This window comes from Notolabrus celidotus, chromosome 5 (genome assembly GCF_009762535.1).
Source record: "Notolabrus celidotus isolate fNotCel1 chromosome 5, fNotCel1.pri, whole genome shotgun sequence".
Lineage (NCBI taxonomy): Eukaryota > Metazoa > Chordata > Actinopteri > Labriformes > Labridae > Notolabrus > Notolabrus celidotus.
This window is the reverse complement of record NC_048276.1, coordinates 33,515,798-33,533,608: the sequence shown is the minus strand read 5'-3', so window position 1 is coordinate 33,533,608 and position 17,811 is coordinate 33,515,798. Positions and strand designations below refer to the sequence as shown.

The window sequence follows — 17,811 nt, the reverse complement described above, 5'->3', positions numbered from 1 at the left end:
ATCTTTTGCTTTGGTTACCTCTTTGACAGAAGCAGGAGAAGACAGTGAACGTTTTGATGCCTTATTTGTGTATGTGGAGTGAAATTTGTGGATTTCCTGGCTATTTTTCCACAGGGCATGTCACATTGTTTTCCCAGCCTGCCCACTCTAAGATTTGAACCTCTCACTCTGCTCACCAGTGTTCCACCCCACACACACCAATGTTAAAGTGAGGGAAGAGCTGAAATTTGATGAGTTTATAAACAGTGAAATCTGTGAAACTCTGAAAGATATCAAAAAAGTGAAACATACATAGATAGCTGAAAGTCTTGTGAACAGTTTAAAGTGTGAATGGAGTCTATAAGTGAAAGTATGCTGAAGCTATAAGCTGTAGAAGTTGAAGAAGTTGAAGTGGATTTGAAGATTCCACCCCATCTGTTTCAATGTTAAAACAAAGTTTAAATAAAGTTGAATAATTTAAAAAGTATAAGGGCTAAATATGTGAAAAAAACATAGCCTGAAAGAGCTGAAGGAGCTGAATAGTTTAAAAGTTGAACGGTGAAAATCGGTCAAAGTTTGAATGCTGTGAAAAAAGCCAAAAAACGTACGGAGGAAGAAAAATAAGTATAAAGTAGATGAATTACACAGATCATCCTCTTCACAACTTCTGTGTGGACCTGAGAAACAGCGGCAGTGGACGGCTCATCTCTCTGCCCTGCAGGACTGAGAGATACAGAAAATCATTCATCCCTGCAGCCATTAGGCTTCATAACTCTCTAGCCAATGGGAGATGAGCTGACAGACACCTGCTCTATGATGTCATAGTCACAAGAAGATCAAAGGACGACATTCTGAGCCAGCCTTTATATAGTCCTAAAAACTCTTAGTTTTCACCTACGAGTTCACCTACGAGGACTAAGTTGAAGAGAGCTGACTGGATTTACTTCAAGAGCCTTTTTCAAGAAGATATAGACAACCACAAACAAAGAGAGCAATGAACACCCCTAGTGAATTAGAGAGAATGGAGCAAAACACAAATGTGGTCACTAAAGACACACTCATCCCAGTTGTCAGAATGTTCCTGGATCAGCTGACGGTGGGAAAGTGGCAAAAACTGGAGACAGGGTGTATCGACAAGGAGACAAGTACTATCCTAACAGAAATGTGTTTGGATATAATTGAAGTAATAGCCAAATCTATGCTAGAGATGTTTAGGAACAGACAAACAAAGAAGGATTCATCAAGATCTGCAGGATCACAGACGAGCCCCGTTGTTTCAGAGGAGGAAGTGTGCAAGTGTCTGGGTAATCTGGGTGATGTTATCACACAGACTGTGGCGGAGGTGAAAGATGTAGGGGACATCCAGTACTCAGGAACAAAGGAGATGACAGAGCTCATAGTTGCAGGGGTCACAGAGAGAGTCAACTCTGAACTCTCTAAAAGTTGTAGTGAAGAAAATGTTGAGGAACATACTACTGACCCTGGTTTGACAAAGAACATGGCCGTACATTTAAAAAAGATCCTACAGAGATGTGCAAAAAAGATGTCGAAGTTGCTTCGGAAAAAGAAGACTCGGCAGGAAAAGGAGGATATTAAACCAGACAGTGTTCGGACTGAGGTCAACAGTTTCATGTCATCTGTTAGTGAAGTCAAAAACATCTTGGAGGAACAATGGGGACAGATGACTGTTTTTGACAAAGAAAGTCTTATTTCAGAGGAAGAAACAAAGCTACTTCTTTCCAGATCATCCAAGGATTCAGGAGAATTAGCAATTGAGATTGTTGAAATATTAAAATCTGACTTCCAACAGGATGTGGTTGGCACACCTGGTAAAGAGAGCAAATCAGAGATGGCACAAACCAAAAGATCACTCAGAATAACGCTTTGCAGCAAAATCAAGGCTCTCTTTGTCCGCAAATTCGCCAGGGAGGCAATCCTGAAGATGATGACAAAACTTAGGAGCAAGCATACCTGCAGTCAAAGAGACATGGACAAGGAATCATCAGTAGAGATGCTTATTGATAGTGTTGATGACCTAGTGAAAGAAATGATCCCACAAGCAGACCAGCATACAGGAAGTGGTTCCAAAGAGATTTGCCTGTATGAGAGACTTGCCAGCGACATTTCCAGCGGCAATCATGAAAGTGTTGCTGAGAAGCTAAGTGATACACTGACAGATCTCCTGTTAATTGAAGAGGATAAGTCTCAGGTGGAGATTCGGACCGAAGTAGACAGTTTCATGAAGCGGATGAGGATCTGGCTAAATCAGCAGGTAAAACAGTGTAAGACAAAGATGGACAATGTGAGCATGGCTGTGAGACAGATAAAGAAAGTTGTGAGTATTCAGCCAGAAGACACAAGTGCTCAAGGAGCAGATAAGGAGACTTTACACCAAAGCCCCACACCTGAGTGTGATGCAAGCCAAGAGTCCACACCTATGCGTAAGGCAATGAAAAAGTCCAAAGCTGAGCGTAACACATCACATACATCGACCCCTGAGCCTGAAACATCACCAACAAACACACCTGATTGGGTACTGCGCCTAAGAAACACACCTGCAGTATGCCAAACATCCACACCGGAGCCTGAAACATCACTTACAAACACACCTGATTGGGTACTGCGCCTAAGAAACAAACATTCATCTGCAGTATGCCAAACATCGACCCCTGAGCCTGAAACATCACTAACAAACACACCTGATTGGGTACTGCGCCTAAGAAACACACCTGCAGTATGCCAAACATCCACACCGGAGCCTGAAACATCACTAACAAAGACACCTGATTGGGTACTGCGCCTAAGAAACAAACATTCATCTGCAGTATGCCAAACATCCACACCTGTGCGTGAAACATCACCAACAAACACACCTGATTGGGTACTGCGCCTAAGAAACACACCTGCAGTATGCCAAACATCCACACCGGAGCCTGAAACATCACTAACAAACACACCTGATTGGGTACTGCGCCTAAGAAACAAACATTCATCTGCAGTATGCCAAACATCCATACCTGAGCGTGAAACATCAACAACAAACACACCTGATTGGGTACTGCGCCTAAGAAACAAACATTCATCCGCAGTATGCCAAACATCGACCCCTGAGCCTGAAACATCACTAACAAACACACCTGATTGGGTACTGCGCCTAAGAAACGCACCTGCAGTATGCCAAACATCCACACCGGAGCCTGAAACATCACTAACAAACACACCTGATTGGGTACTGCGCCTAAGAAACAAACATTCATCTGCAGTATGCCAAACATCCACACCCGAGCCTGAAACATCACTAACAAACACACCTGATTGGGTAACGCGCCTAAGAAACAAACATTCATCTGCAGAATGCTCAACATCAACCCCTGAGCCTGAAACATCACCAATAAACACACCTGATTGGGTACTGCGCCTAAGAAACAAACATTCATCTGCAGTATGCCAAACATCCACACCTGTGCGTGAAACATCACCAACAAACACACCTGATTGGGTACTGCGCCTAAGAAACACACCTGCAGTATGCCAAACATCCACACCGGAGCCTGAAACATCACTAACAAACACACCTGATTGGGTACTGCGCCTAAGAAACAAACATTCATCTGCAGTATGCCAAACATCCACACCCGAGCGTGAAACATCACCAACAAACACACCTGATTGGGTAACGCGCCTAAGAAACAAACATTCATCTGCAGAATGCTCAACATCAACCCCTGAGCCTGAAACATCACCAATAAACACACCTGATTGGGTACTGCGCCTAAGAAACAAACATTCATCTGCAGTATGGCAAACATCCACACCTGAGCGTGAAACATCACCAATAAACACACCTGATTGGGTACTGCGCCTAAGAAATACACCTGCAGTATGCCAAATAACCACACCTGAGCATGTAGTACGCCAAAGATGCACACCTGAGTGTTCAGCACACCAAAGATCCACACCTGAGCCAAAATCTAGCCAAAGATCCCCCCAAATCCAAGAGTGGGACCAACTGACCTGTGAAATTGTTGTGTCACAGCTGTTACGCGAGCTCATGAAAGATCTCCCCATCGATCAGTCCCACAGCGCCTACAGAACCATCATAGTCACTTTGAGAGACATGCTCTTGGAAGAGTTAATTGACTTACCCATCGATGTGGATTTAAGTGCAACAAACATAGAGAAAATATGCAAGAAAGTTGTCAAGACCCTGCACAAAGATATTGGTAATGGGTTGCTTTGGAGGGGCCTGCTGTTACAGGATCAGTCAGTTAAAAAGCGGACGATAGGAGCTCTGAGGTTGCATCTTATAGCAAAAAGGCCCAGCGGCATCAAAAGGTTTTTCCACTCTATGTTCAGGCCATTCACTTCCCTCTTTAAAAAGAACTAGGAAGCCATCGTCAACCCCAGGGTGGGTGGGTGGGACAGATCTTTTCCACAGCTGTCATTTAGCTTGATTTTAGGTCCATTTCAGGAGTACATGTGAGCCCGCATGTACTCCTGAAATGGTACGGGTTTACTCCGAGTACTTCGGTTTCCTCCCACAGTAACATCAAATGTAAAAAAATAAAGAAATAAAAAGAAAAAAATTAAATAAATGAATAATCCTTTTTTTTTTCAGAATTAAAAACCAAAATGTATCTGTACAAAATATAAATTCATAACAAAATGTGTGTGTGTGTATATATAATTATCTTTGAGATAAAGTTAATTTGAAGTCAACAACAGAGAGATTACACAGCCTAATTAATGAAAAAAGTACGAAATTTGAGTAAAAGTAAAAATAAAAACAAAATAAAGACTTTTCAAGGATCCACAGGAACTTTGACTAAAAATAGGAAGTTGGCTCATGTTGATCATTATTTTTCTTATGTTTTATTGTAGATAAAACAGGTTATTTGCAGCACAGGCTAAATGAAGATACTGAATATATCACCCCTAACTCTGGACCTAATTTCATGTATGCCTCCTTGAAATTGATTTTCTAGTAACACACAATATTGAGCAACCAAAATTAAAGATACAAAAATGAATTGCAAAAAAGATTGTATCGACATGCACTATCTAATTGTATACGTAAAATGCACTGCATTATGAAAAGTTAATTGCATACAAATTTACATGCAGGAAATTTACTTTGTGAGGTTTAGTATTAATTCAAAAATACTGTTAATATTAGTACCAAGAGCATAGACTTATCCTAAGTGACTGCCACTACTGTTTTTAATAAATATATAAATATATATTTTAGAAGCACCTTGTTATTACAAGGTGTTATTTCACCTTGTATGGCTATGCCTTTTGCTTTACAGATAGATAATCAAAATATAGCAGTGTTTCCCCTAGGTTTACAGCCTTGGGGGGGGGGCAGACAGACTTTGCGAATTTTTTAAGAATTCATGCAGTCGATCAGATATCGGTATCAGGGTTTTAAAATCGTCAACATTTCACTATTTTAACACTTTTGCTTTTGTAATATCCTAAGTGAAATAATCTAGCCTGCAAAAAAGTCAAAATAAAACTTTCTTCATGTGACCACTATATCTGATTCTCTTGATTCAAATAAACATGAATGCCATGAACACAAAATACAGGTCAGCATTGCACTTTTACGACGGTCCCTGAATGCACCTGCAGTGACAGTCAGCTCATGGCACACCAGGGGTAAAAATCCTCAATGAAGAGGTGACTGGTTCACACAGCACACCTGCTACAGGTAGAGACCAAGCTAACACTGCGCCCCTCCAATAATAACTCAGCCTGTTACAGGAATGCATAGCTTTAATTTCTAAAGATTAGACGCACAGCGGGGAAAATATGAGTTGTTAATGTCCGACGGTCCTTCTTAAGATTTCATCTGAGTTTGTATCATCAGTGATGCACTTTAGCTCGTCATAGTCTCGTTTTCGTCTTGAAAAAACGAGTTGTAGATGAACATTTATCGTATCATTGTGCTGTGATGTGTGTATGTGAGCGCACGTGTTTGTGTGTCTGTGTGCGCATCGGGGCGGAACTCTGCCATGCGATACAGAGAGCAGATGAGCATAATGACATTTTGTCATGTAAATGAGATAAATAACATAAGGATATTTAGTCTGTTTAATAAAAGAACAAGTTTAAGACCTGATCTATAAGAGAGGTAACCCTGAATTACTTCTGCTGTGATCTGGCGCTATATAGAAAATAACATTTATTGAACTTCCAAGGAGGGCGGCTGCCGCTGTTGGGGGGGGCGCCCCGCCCCCCCTGTACAATGGTAGGGGAAACACTGTATAGTTGCCAAAGACTTGCGACCCCCATTGTCCCTCAAAGTGATTTGATTTGGCTTCATTTAGCTGGTCTGCAGAAAAAAAGCACAGAACTGTTGATACAGTTGGGTCAGTTCTCTCCGGGCCCTCATCTGATTTTGAAGAACCAGGAGCAACACCAGCAAGCATGCTACATTGTCTGCCATCGTTGTTGTGAGGGAAAGTTCCCGCTAGCGCTGCTGGGAAAAGCAGTCACGTAAATCTGACATCAAAAATTGTTAATCTACCAAAGTTGATAAGTGCAGTTGTACTTTTTAATATGTACATTTTTACATAAGAATTCTGTGTTTATGTCTTATGTGTTAGTTTTGGATCAAGTTCAATGCAAAAAGACTGGAGCACTGTAAATACTGCCAAATGTTAGAAAACAAGATGTAATATATTGGGAAACTTTTCCAGTGAAAAAAAATCTGTACCTGGTGGATTAAAAGAGAGCTGACATCCTGGCAGGAATGATGAAAGTAAGAAGCTCTCCTTTGACTGTTCTCAATCTTAATGTTTAAAGTTGTTGTGTCAATTGGGCCTAACCAAATATTTAATTTTCTCTGGACCAATAAGAGTGGAACTGGACAATTTCCTAATGCACTCTGATATCTTACAAGTTATGCAAAAACTGAATTAAGCATTTAGGTCTCTTGACAAGTAATTCGCCTACTTTTCTTTTGTTCCCTAAGGATACATTACAGACTAGAAGCACATACTGGGTATGCTGTATCTTCTGTCCAAAATTGAAGATATTAAAGGTTTGAAGCAAACAAACCCATTTGTGTTATTTTATTCCCTCATCCAATGAGAATCAATAAGAGAATCGATAAGGAATCAGATCGTTAAGCAGTATCGATAATTGAATTGGAATCGCTAAATTCTTATCAATTCCCATCCCTACCCCCCGTACAGTGTGTGCTGATAGAGAAATTAGCTACTGTAGCCAAGCCATTTTTTTAACCAGGCTGTAAACATGTTTATTAATGCTGCAAAGATTATCTTTTCCCAATCATGTCTATGTGGTTTCCGGTGTTTCTGCAGCCAGCCTCAAGCGGATTTTCGATGAATTGCAGTTTATAACACTTCCGCATGGGCTTCATAGTTTGAGACCAGAGGTTGCCGCTTGGTGCAAACCTACAAATATCTAGGTGTACACCTGGACAACAAGTTGGACTGGTCCCATAACACAGATGCACTCTACAGGAAGGGGCAGAGCCGCCTCTTTTTGTCTTAAGGAGGCTCAGATCCCTAGACATCTACAGACAGATGCTGCAGATGTTTAATAAGTCTGTGGTGGCAAGTGTGTTATTCTATGCTGCAGTCTGCTGGGGAAGCAGTATGAAACACAAGGATGCGAGGCAACTGGACAAACTAGTGAAAGGAGCTGGCACTGTGATCGGAACCAGGTTGGACTCACTGGGGGCTGTGGTGGAGAGATGCACACAGAAGAAGCTAAAGGCCATCCTAAATTAGAAAGATTGCATTTCCTGAAAGCAAATGCATCGAAATGCTGAAACTGAAGGCTGAAAGCTGTGAAAAACAGCTGAACATATGGAAGAGTAGTAGAAGTAGTTGAAATAGAAGAAGTGGAAAAAGTAGAGGAAGTTGAAGAAGTAGAAGAAGTTGAAGAAGTTGAAGAAGTAGAAGAAGTGAAAGGAGTGGAAAAGGTAGAAGAGGTAGAAGGAGTGGAAATAGAAGTGGAAGAACTGGAAAAGTAGCACCTATAAAACTGCTTGACAAACTATGGAAATGTCTAACCTGTGTGTGTGTGTGTGTCTGTGTGTATCTGTGTGTGTGTTTGTGTGTGTGTGCGTGCTTGTGTTTGTCACTCACTGATGAGGTCATCTTAATCGTGTGTGTGTGTGTGTGTGTGTGCGTCAGTCAGCACTGATGATGTCATCTGAATCATCTGGGCCTCCAACTGTCATTGGCTGTCGCCATGGTGATGGGACCAGCTGTGTAACTGCTGTGTGACAGTTGATTAAGAATGGGATTCATGGGGAAAGTAGGGTCTACATATGCAGACACTGTGCAATAACCGTAATAGCTATCAGAAAAAGGATCAAACCATGAGCGTCACAAGACTCTGATGAACACAGTGATGTGTTTTTCATGTCTGTACAGTCAGAAATGTAGTCAGGGCAGCGAGTTAAGAAAGGTTAAACGTTTGCTGACTTCCAGAAATATTTAACATTACGGCAGATGGCCGAGCAGAGAGACTTTCTCTGACAGTTGGTGACCTGCTGGCTCAACAGTACAATCTTTTGCTTTGGTTACCTCTTTGACAGAAGCAGGAGAAGACAGTGAACGTTTTGATGCCTTATTTGTGTATGTGGAGTGAAATTTGTGGATTTCCTGGCTATTTTTCCACAGGGCATGTCACATTGTTTTCCCAGCCTGCCCACTCTAAGATTTGAACCTCTCACTCTGCTCACCAGTGTTCCACCCCACACACACCAATGTTAAAGTGAGGGAAGAGCTGAAATTTGATGAGTTTATAAACAGTGAAATCTGTGAAACTCTGAAAGATATCAAAAAAGTGAAACATACATAGATAGCTGAAAGTCTTGTGAACAGTTTAAAGTGTGAATGGAGTCTATAAGTGAAAGTATGCTGAAGCTATAAGCTGTAGAAGTTGAAGAAGTTGAAGTGGATTTGAAGATTCCACCCCATCTGTTTCAATGTTAAAACAAAGTTTAAATAAAGTTGAATAATTTAAAAAGTATAAGGGCTAAATATGTGAAAAAAACATAGCCTGAAAGAGCTGAAGGAGCTGAATAGTTTAAAAGTTGAACGGTGAAAATCGGTCAAAGTTTGAATGCTGTGAAAAAAGCCAAAAAACGTACGGAGGAAGAAAAATAAGTATAAAGTAGATGAATTACACAGATCATCCTCTTCACAACTTCTGTGTGGACTTGAGAAACAGCGGCAGTGGACGGCTCATCTCTCTGCCCTGCAGGACTGAGAGATACAGAAAATCATTCATCCCTGCAGCCATTAGGCTTCATAACTCTCTAGCCAATGGGAGATGAGCTGACAGACACCTGCTCTATGATGTCATAGTCACAAGAAGATCAAAGGACGACATTCTGAGCCAGCCTTTATATAGTCCTAAAAACTCTTAGTTTTCACCTACGAGTTCACCTACGAGGACTAAGTTGAAGAGAGCTGACTGGATTTACTTCAAGAGCCTTTTTCAAGAAGATATAGACAACCACAAACAAAGAGAGCAATGAACACCCCTAGTGAATTAGAGAGAATGGAGCAAAACACAAATGTGGTCACTAAAGACACACTCATCCCAGTTGTCAGAATGTTCCTGGATCAGCTGACGGTGGGAAAGTGGCAAAAACTGGAGACAGGGTGTATCGACAAGGAGACAAGTACTATCCTAACAGAAATGTGTTTGGATATAATTGAAGTAATAGCCAAATCTATGCTAGAGATGTTTAGGAACAGACAAACAAAGAAGGATTCATCAAGATCTGCAGGATCACAGACGAGCCCCGTTGTTTCAGAGGAGGAAGTGTGCAAGTGTCTGGGTAATCTGGGTGATGTTATCACACAGACTGTGGCGGAGGTGAAAGATGTAGGGGACATCCAGTACTCAGGAACAAAGGAGATGACAGAGCTCATAGTTGCAGGGGTCACAGAGAGAGTCAACTCTGAACTCTCTAAAAGTTGTAGTGAAGAAAATGTTGAGGAACATACTACTGACCCTGGTTTGACAAAGAACATGGCCGTACATTTAAAAAAGATCCTACAGAGATGTGCAAAAAAGATGTCGAAGTTGCTTCGGAAAAAGAAGACTCGGCAGGAAAAGGAGGATATTAAACCAGACAGTGTTCGGACTGAGGTCAACAGTTTCATGTCATCTGTTAGTGAAGTCAAAAACATCTTGGAGGAACAATGGGGACAGATGACTGTTTTTGACAAAGAAAGTCTTATTTCAGAGGAAGAAACAAAGCTACTTCTTTCCAGATCATCCAAGGATTCAGGAGAATTAGCAATTGAGATTGTTGAAATATTAAAATCTGACTTCCAACAGGATGTGGTTGGCACACCTGGTAAAGAGAGCAAATCAGAGATGGCACAAACCAAAAGATCACTCAGAATAACGCTTTGCAGCAAAATCAAGGCTCTCTTTGTCCGCAAATTCGCCAGGGAGGCAATCCTGAAGATGATGACAAAACTTAGGAGCAAGCATACCTGCAGTCAAAGAGACATGGACAAGGAATCATCAGTAGAGATGCTTATTGATAGTGTTGATGACCTAGTGAAAGAAATGATCCCACAAGCAGACCAGCATACAGGAAGTGGTTCCAAAGAGATTTGCCTGTATGAGAGACTTGCCAGCGACATTTCCAGCGGCAATCATGAAAGTGTTGCTGAGAAGCTAAGTGATACACTGACAGATCTCCTGTTAATTGAAGAGGATAAGTCTCAGGTGGAGATTCGGACCGAAGTAGACAGTTTCATGAAGCGGATGAGGATCTGGCTAAATCAGCAGGTAAAACAGTGTAAGACAAAGATGGACAATGTGAGCATGGCTGTGAGACAGATAAAGAAAGTTGTGAGTATTCAGCCAGAAGACACAAGTGCTCAAGGAGCAGATAAGGAGACTTTACACCAAAGCCCCACACCTGAGTGTGATGCAAGCCAAGAGTCCACACCTATGCGTAAGGCAATGAAAAAGTCCAAAGCTGAGCGTAACACATCACATACATCGACCCCTGAGCCTGAAACATCACCAACAAACACACCTGATTGGGTACTGCGCCTAAGAAACACACCTGCAGTATGCCAAACATCCACACCGGAGCCTGAAACATCACTAACAAACACACCTGATTGGGTACTGCGCCTAAGAAACAAACATTCATCTGCAGTATGCCAAACATCGACCCCTGAGCCTGAAACATCACTAACAAACACACCTGATTGGGTACTGCGCCTAAGAAACACACCTGCAGTATGCCAAACATCCACACCGGAGCCTGAAACATCACTAACAAAGACACCTGATTGGGTACTGCGCCTAAGAAACAAACATTCATCTGCAGTATGCCAAACATCCACACCTGTGCGTGAAACATCACCAACAAACACACCTGATTGGGTACTGCGCCTAAGAAACACACCTGCAGTATGCCAAACATCCACACCGGAGCCTGAAACATCACTAACAAACACACCTGATTGGGTACTGCGCCTAAGAAACAAACATTCATCTGCAGTATGCCAAACATCCATACCTGAGCGTGAAACATCAACAACAAACACACCTGATTGGGTACTGCGCCTAAGAAACAAACATTCATCCGCAGTATGCCAAACATCGACCCCTGAGCCTGAAACATCACTAACAAACACACCTGATTGGGTACTGCGCCTAAGAAACGCACCTGCAGTATGCCAAACATCCACACCGGAGCCTGAAACATCACCAATAAACACACCTGATTGGGTACTGCGCCTAAGAAACAAACATTTATCTGCAGTATGCCAAACATCCACACCCGAGCGTGAAACATCACCAACAAACACACCTGATTGGGTAACGCGCCTAAGAAACAAACATTCATCTGCAGAATGCTCAACATCAACCCCTGAGCCTGAAACATCACCAATAAACACACCTGATTGGGTACTGCGCCTAAGAAACAAACATTCATCTGCAGTATGGCAAACATCCACACCTGAGCGTGAAACATCACCAATAAACACACCTGATTGGGTACTGCGCCTAAGAAATACACCTGCAGTATGCCAAATAACCACACCTGAGCATGTAGTACGCCAAAGATGCACACCTGAGTGTTCAGCACACCAAAGATCCACACCTGAGCCAAAATCTAGCCAAAGATCCCCCCAAATCCAAGAGTGGGACCAACTGACCTGTGAAATTGTTGTGTCACAGCTGTTACGCGAGCTCATGAAAGATCTCCCCATCGATCAGTCCCACAGCGCCTACAGAACCATCCTAGTCACTTTGAGAGACATGCTCTTGGAAGAGTTAATTGACTTACCCATCGATGTGGATTTAAGTGCAACAAACATAGAGAAAATATGCAAGAAAGTTGTCAAGACCCTGCACAAAGATATTGGTAATGGGTTGCTTTGGAGGGGCCTGCTGTTACAGGATCAGTCAGTTAAAAAGCGGACGATAGGAGCTCTGAGGTTGCATCTTATAGCAAAAAGGCCCAGCGGCATCAAAAGGTTTTTCCACTCTATGTTCAGGCCATTCACTTCCCTCTTTAAAAAGAACTAGGAAGCCATCGTCAACCCCAGGGTGGGTGGGTGGGACAGATCTTTTCCACAGCTGTCATTTAGCTTGATTTTAGGTCCATTTCAGGAGTACATGTGAGCCCGCATGTACTCCTGAAATGGTACGGGTTTACTCCGAGTACTTCGGTTTCCTCCCACAGTAACATCAAATGTAAAAAAATAAAGAAATAAAAAGAAAAAAATTAAATAAATGAATAATCCTTTTTTTTTTCAGAATTAAAAACCAAAATGTATCTGTACAAAATATAAATTCATAACAAAATGTGTGTGTGTGTATATATAATTATCTTTGAGATAAAGTTAAGTTGAAGTCAACAACAGAGAGATTACACAGCCTAATTAATGAAAAAAGTACGAAATTTGAGTAAAAGTAAAAAATAAAAACAAAAATAAAGACTTTTCAAGGATCCACAGGAACTTTGACTAAAAATAGGAAGTTGGCTCATGTTGATCATTATTTTTCTTATGTTTTATTGTAGATAAAACAGGTTATTTGCAGCACAGGCTAAATGAAGATACTGAATATATCACCCCTAACTCTGGACCTAATTTCATGTATGCCTCCTTGAAATTGATTTTCTAGTAACACACAATATTGAGCAACCAAAATTAAAGATACAAAAATGAATTGCAAAAAAGATTGTATCGACATGCACTATCTAATTGTATACGTAAAATGCACTGCATTATGAAAAGTTAATTGCATACAAATTTACATGCAGGAAATTTACTTTGTGAGGTTTAGTATTAATTCAAAAATACTGTTAATATTAGTACCAAGAGCATAGACTTATCCTAAGTGACTGCCACTACTGTTTTTAATAAATATATAAATATATATTTTAGAAGCACCTTGTTATTACAAGGTGTTATTTCACCTTGTATGGCTATGCCTTTTGCTTTACAGATAGATAATCAAAATATAGCAGTGTTTCCCCTAGGTTTACAGCCTTGGGGGGGGGGCAGACAGACTTTACGAATTTTTTAAGAATTCATGCAGTCGATCAGATATCGGTATCAGGGTTTTAAAATCGTCAACATTTCACTATTTTAACACTTTTGCTTTTGTAATATCCTAAGTGAAATAATCTAGCCTGCAAAAAAGTCAAAATAAAACTTTCTTCATGTGACCACTATATCTGATTCTCTTGATTCAAATAAACATGAATGCCATGAAAACAAAATACAGGTCAGCATTGCACTTTTACGACGGTCCCTGAATGCACCTGCAGTGACAGTCAGCTCATGGCACACCAGGGGTAAAAATCCTCAATGAAGAGGTGACTGGTTCACACAGCACACCTGCTACAGGTAGAGACCAAGCTAACACTGCGCCCCTCCAATAATAACTCAGCCTGTTACAGGAATGCATAGCTTTAATTTCTAAAGATTAGACGCACAGCGGGGAAAATATGAGTTGTTAATGTCCGACGGTCCTTCTTAAGATTTCATCTGAGTTTGTATCATCAGTGATGCACTTTAGCTCGTCATAGTCTCGTTTTCGTCTTGAAAAAACGAGTTGTAGATGAACATTTATCGTATCATTGTGCTGTGATGTGTGTATGTGAGCGCACGTGTTTGTGTGTCTGTGTGCGCATCGGGGCGGAACTCTGCCATGCGATACAGAGAGCAGATGAGCATAATGACATTTTGTCATGTAAATGAGATAAATAACATAAGGATATTTAGTCTGTTTAATAAAAGAACAAGTTTAAGACCTGATCTATAAGAGAGGTAACCCTGAATTACTTCTGCTGTGATCTGGCGCTATATAGAAAATAACATTTATTGAACTTCCAAGTAGGGCGGCTGCCGCTGTTGGGGGGGGGGCGCCCCGCCCCCCCTGTATAATGGTAGGGGAAACACTGTATAGTTGCCAAAGACTTGCGACCCCCATTGTCCCTCAAAGTGATTTGATTTGGCTTCATTTAGCTGGTCTGCAGAAAATTACTCTACCTATATCAGTCCCTACAGGAAGTTGTGATTTTGTGATCACAACTATCAACGCAAATTCAACCCATCAGTGCGATTTTTGCGCAGCCTTGCAATTTTATACAATCACCAAACTTTCCCGCAAATTTGACAAATTACCTTAATCTCAGCCGCTGTACGTCATCGGTTTCGTCATCAATTTTACTTCCTTGGAACATAGGGTTCATCTCAAAGCTCTACACGTCCATCCTTGCGTCGTTTCCTCACGTCGTTTCCTCACGTTGTTTCCTCACGTTGTTTCCTCACGTTGTTTCCTCACGTTGTTTCCTCACGTTGTTTCCTCACGTTGTTTCCTCACGTCTTAGTCCCGCCCACCAGACATGCGAGGAAATGAAACAAGAAGAGAGAGGAACGAGGAGATTTGTATTTAGAGAAATGAGACGTCCTCTCCTCCTGAGCGTCACGTGAAGCGACGTCGGTTTGTGATGACGGCTTGAACAGCTGTTTGTGTCTGCACACATGTTCACTGTAATAACTCTGATCAATATAAACAGTGACAGAGCTCTGTCTCTGTGCTCTACCTGTTTAAAACACATTCACTGTAATAACTCTGATCAATATAAACAGTGACAGAGATCTGTCTCTGTGCTTACCTGTTTAACAAACACCTGTTTAACACACATGTTCACTGTAATAACTGATAAATATAAACAGTAAGAGAGCTCTGTCTCAGTGTTTACCTGTTTAACAAACACCTGCACATGAAGAGAATCTGCTCTCTAACAGGAGAAATAACTGATCATTAATATATTTTCTATCTATGATGTTAGACTCTATGACTCTATTTCGTTAGACACTGAATCTGACAAAAGCAATCAGATATAACATAATCCATCCTCTGTTATATTGAATTTATGAATTTGCGTTCAGTATTTTGTGTTTAAAACTCACATGAAACACTTTTCAATCTCAGCTCATCACATACAGACTGTTTAGAAACCGATGTATGTTTATGATCTGTTTCAGGGCACCCTTAGTGACTGTTTTAAGGTCTGTCTTTTCTTTATTATTAAACTCAGCTGATTTTAAGTTTCAGTTAAGTCCGAGCCGCTGCAACGTCCAATCAGTGAGTGATATTCAATAAGGGGGCGTGTCTGTGAGAGAAAAGACTTCTTCAAAGTGTGCTCTCGTGTTTCTTCGATTATCCCTCCTCCGATCAGTCACCTCGCTCCTCGCTCCTCTCTCCTCCAGCAGCGTTTAGAGCTTTGGGACGCAAGTTAAAATGGTGCGTCAGTAACTACTTCCGGTTCGGCCGAGGAGCGAGGAGACTGCAGTTTAGAGCTTTGAGAAGCATCCATATACGTAAGTTCTCACTTGATCGGTACTTTCAACAGCAAAACACGCACAGAGAATGGGTGAAAAGCGAGGACAGCAGGCAGGACAAGTGACGATGACAATGTTGTTATTTATAGATTGAGGGGCTCAGAGTTAGCTTAGTAACCTACCTGCAGCAGGTGTGCTTTATGAACCAGCTCTCCTCACCTCCATGCATCTGTCTCATCTTCATTGATGATTTTTACCCCCGGTGTGCGTTAGTGACAAAGACACAACCGGGGGACGTCTGTTTAATATTTGAGGTTTGACGTTGTTGCCGCCATTACTGTAAAAAGCTCTGCATCTACAGCTTGATTTATTCCTGTTTAGAGAAACATCAGACACATTCAGTAAGTTTTGATCAACTCCTTGTTGAAAGATGCAGATGCATTTCAGAGTGCAGTGAACTGACTGTCAAGTGCATCTGTCACTGCAGGTGTATTCAAGGACCGTCGTAAATGTGCAATACAGCCCTTTCATGGCATTTTTCTGTGAATCAAGAGAATCAAAATACAGTCACAGTGGCCACATGAAGAATGTTTTTTTTTTTAAAAACAACTGTAATTTAGCATATTTACTTGCCCCTGAGATGTTATTGGGGGAAAAAAGCAAAGAAACAAATCGCAATTTCACCGCAATACTTTCCAAGAGCTGTCGCAAAATCAGGCTTTTTGGGCCGCAACAATCACACAAAAAAAACAGTGAAATCCTGGAGGGACTGTTATATGAGCGTATGGCTGTGTTTCCTCTGCTATTATGAATGAATCTTCTGCTACTAATGCTTTTGATCATTAAGTGTACACTAACCCTAAACTTAGGAGTCATCTGGCAAAAAGAAAGGCAGAACACTCATTACATTTTCTGCTTTTAAGGTTTTATTTTAAGTTTAGCTACTTTTTTTCTCTGTATTTTTTTACTTTAATGGGTAAAATGTACTATTTTTAGATAACTTTTGTCATTCAACTTTTTTTATTGCATTTTTTTCAGTATTTCTTTGTTCACCTAAAGTTTACAAACTATATACAGTATAAGTAATACAGAACCGACAAAGAGAAGAAAAATTAAAGAAATACAAAAAAAATTCAAAATTAATAAGTATTTTAGAAAAGCACCAAAAGTTACCTTTCTGGATTTTAGCGCTGCTCAAATGAATTGCAATGTGCTGACCAGTCACTATCCCCTCACACATTGTCACTCTGCTGCGCCTCGTTTTTAAAGTTTGAGTCACAGAGTTTGGATGGTGGGGCAAAGTCGTTCCGGCGCTAAGTCTGCATCAGAGGTAATAACACGGACGGAACTGTGTCAGTGTGCCGTTTGTATGCAACACTCGTGCTGTTTGTTTACACGTCACTTATCTTTTGCCTTCATAGCACCAGAACACTGTATAAACACACACCTCTGTGATAAGGTCCCCGTTTCTCATACGAACACTGCAAGGAAAAGTATCAAAGACTATGACCTGTTGATTATTACTGAACTGCAGCGTCTGCTCATTAATACAGGGCAGGCACAGAGCGGCTTAATGCACAGGTGAAGGCACACTGTATTCGCAGCAATAAACATTCTGTAGCTTTAGTTCTTATTACATTTGCAGTGGTGATGTGTCGGTCGCGAACGATCCGGCTCTAAGAGCCGGTTCTTTGAAGTGAACGACGGGAACCGGCTCCTGATTTGCAGCAGGAGGCTGCCTGAAGGCTGAGGGCAGAACGACTCACTGTCTGTTTCTGTCTTATTCCGTTAATTGACACATTTGGGTAACGCCGTTATAAATTACATGTTCGCAGTGTATCCACACATATAAGTTCCGTTACATCCCCAGTAGAGACTCTATATTAAATGACTATTTTGGTAACTTTCACATTTCCTCTGCTAGAGTGGCGGATAGCCTCCAAGACTGCACCCTTTGCGGCTGTTAATTTTGGATTTAATACCACCCCCTCTCCTCAAC

At 41.2% G+C, this 17,811-nt stretch overlaps 2 protein-coding genes across 2 annotated transcripts; both read left to right on the top strand.

Moving 5' to 3' along the window:
* Nucleotides 1-560: 560 nt before the first annotated feature.
* Nucleotides 561-6,975, top strand: LOC117812730. Its single transcript, XM_034683642.1, has 4 exons — nucleotides 561-2,512; nucleotides 2,687-3,652; nucleotides 4,016-4,202; nucleotides 6,959-6,975. Exons 1-4 carry the CDS (start codon nucleotides 974-976, stop codon nucleotides 6,973-6,975), a joined length of 2,709 nt encoding a protein of 902 aa, XP_034539533.1. The 5' UTR covers nucleotides 561-973.
* Nucleotides 6,976-9,355: 2,380 nt separating this feature from the next.
* On the top strand, nucleotides 9,356-12,739 carry LOC117812783. Its single transcript, XM_034683721.1, has 2 exons — nucleotides 9,356-11,040; nucleotides 11,215-12,739. The coding sequence occupies exons 1-2, from the start codon at nucleotides 9,502-9,504 to the stop codon at nucleotides 12,538-12,540; spliced, it is 2,865 nt and encodes a 954-aa protein (XP_034539612.1). The 5' UTR covers nucleotides 9,356-9,501; the 3' UTR covers nucleotides 12,541-12,739.
* The last annotated feature ends 5,072 nt before the right edge of the window (nucleotides 12,740-17,811 follow it).

What these genes read in the sequence shown, in the direction of transcription:
- LOC117812730 (XM_034683642.1), top strand. Translation starts at nt 974, where the DNA reads ATGAACACCCCTAGTGAATTAGAGAGAATGGAGCAAAACACAAATGTG. An exon ending in CAACAAACACACCTGATTGG is followed by an intron (nt 2,513 to 2,686) that starts GTACTGCGCCTA and finishes ACACCTGATTGG; the next exon opens with GTACTGCGCCTAAGAAACAC. An exon ending in CAACAAACACACCTGATTGG is followed by an intron (nt 3,653 to 4,015) that starts GTAACGCGCCTA and finishes GTTGTGTCACAG; the next exon opens with CTGTTACGCGAGCTCATGAA.
- LOC117812783 (XM_034683721.1), top strand. Translation starts at nt 9,502, where the DNA reads ATGAACACCCCTAGTGAATTAGAGAGAATGGAGCAAAACACAAATGTG. An exon ending in CAACAAACACACCTGATTGG is followed by an intron (nt 11,041 to 11,214) that starts GTACTGCGCCTA and finishes ACACCTGATTGG; the next exon opens with GTACTGCGCCTAAGAAACAC.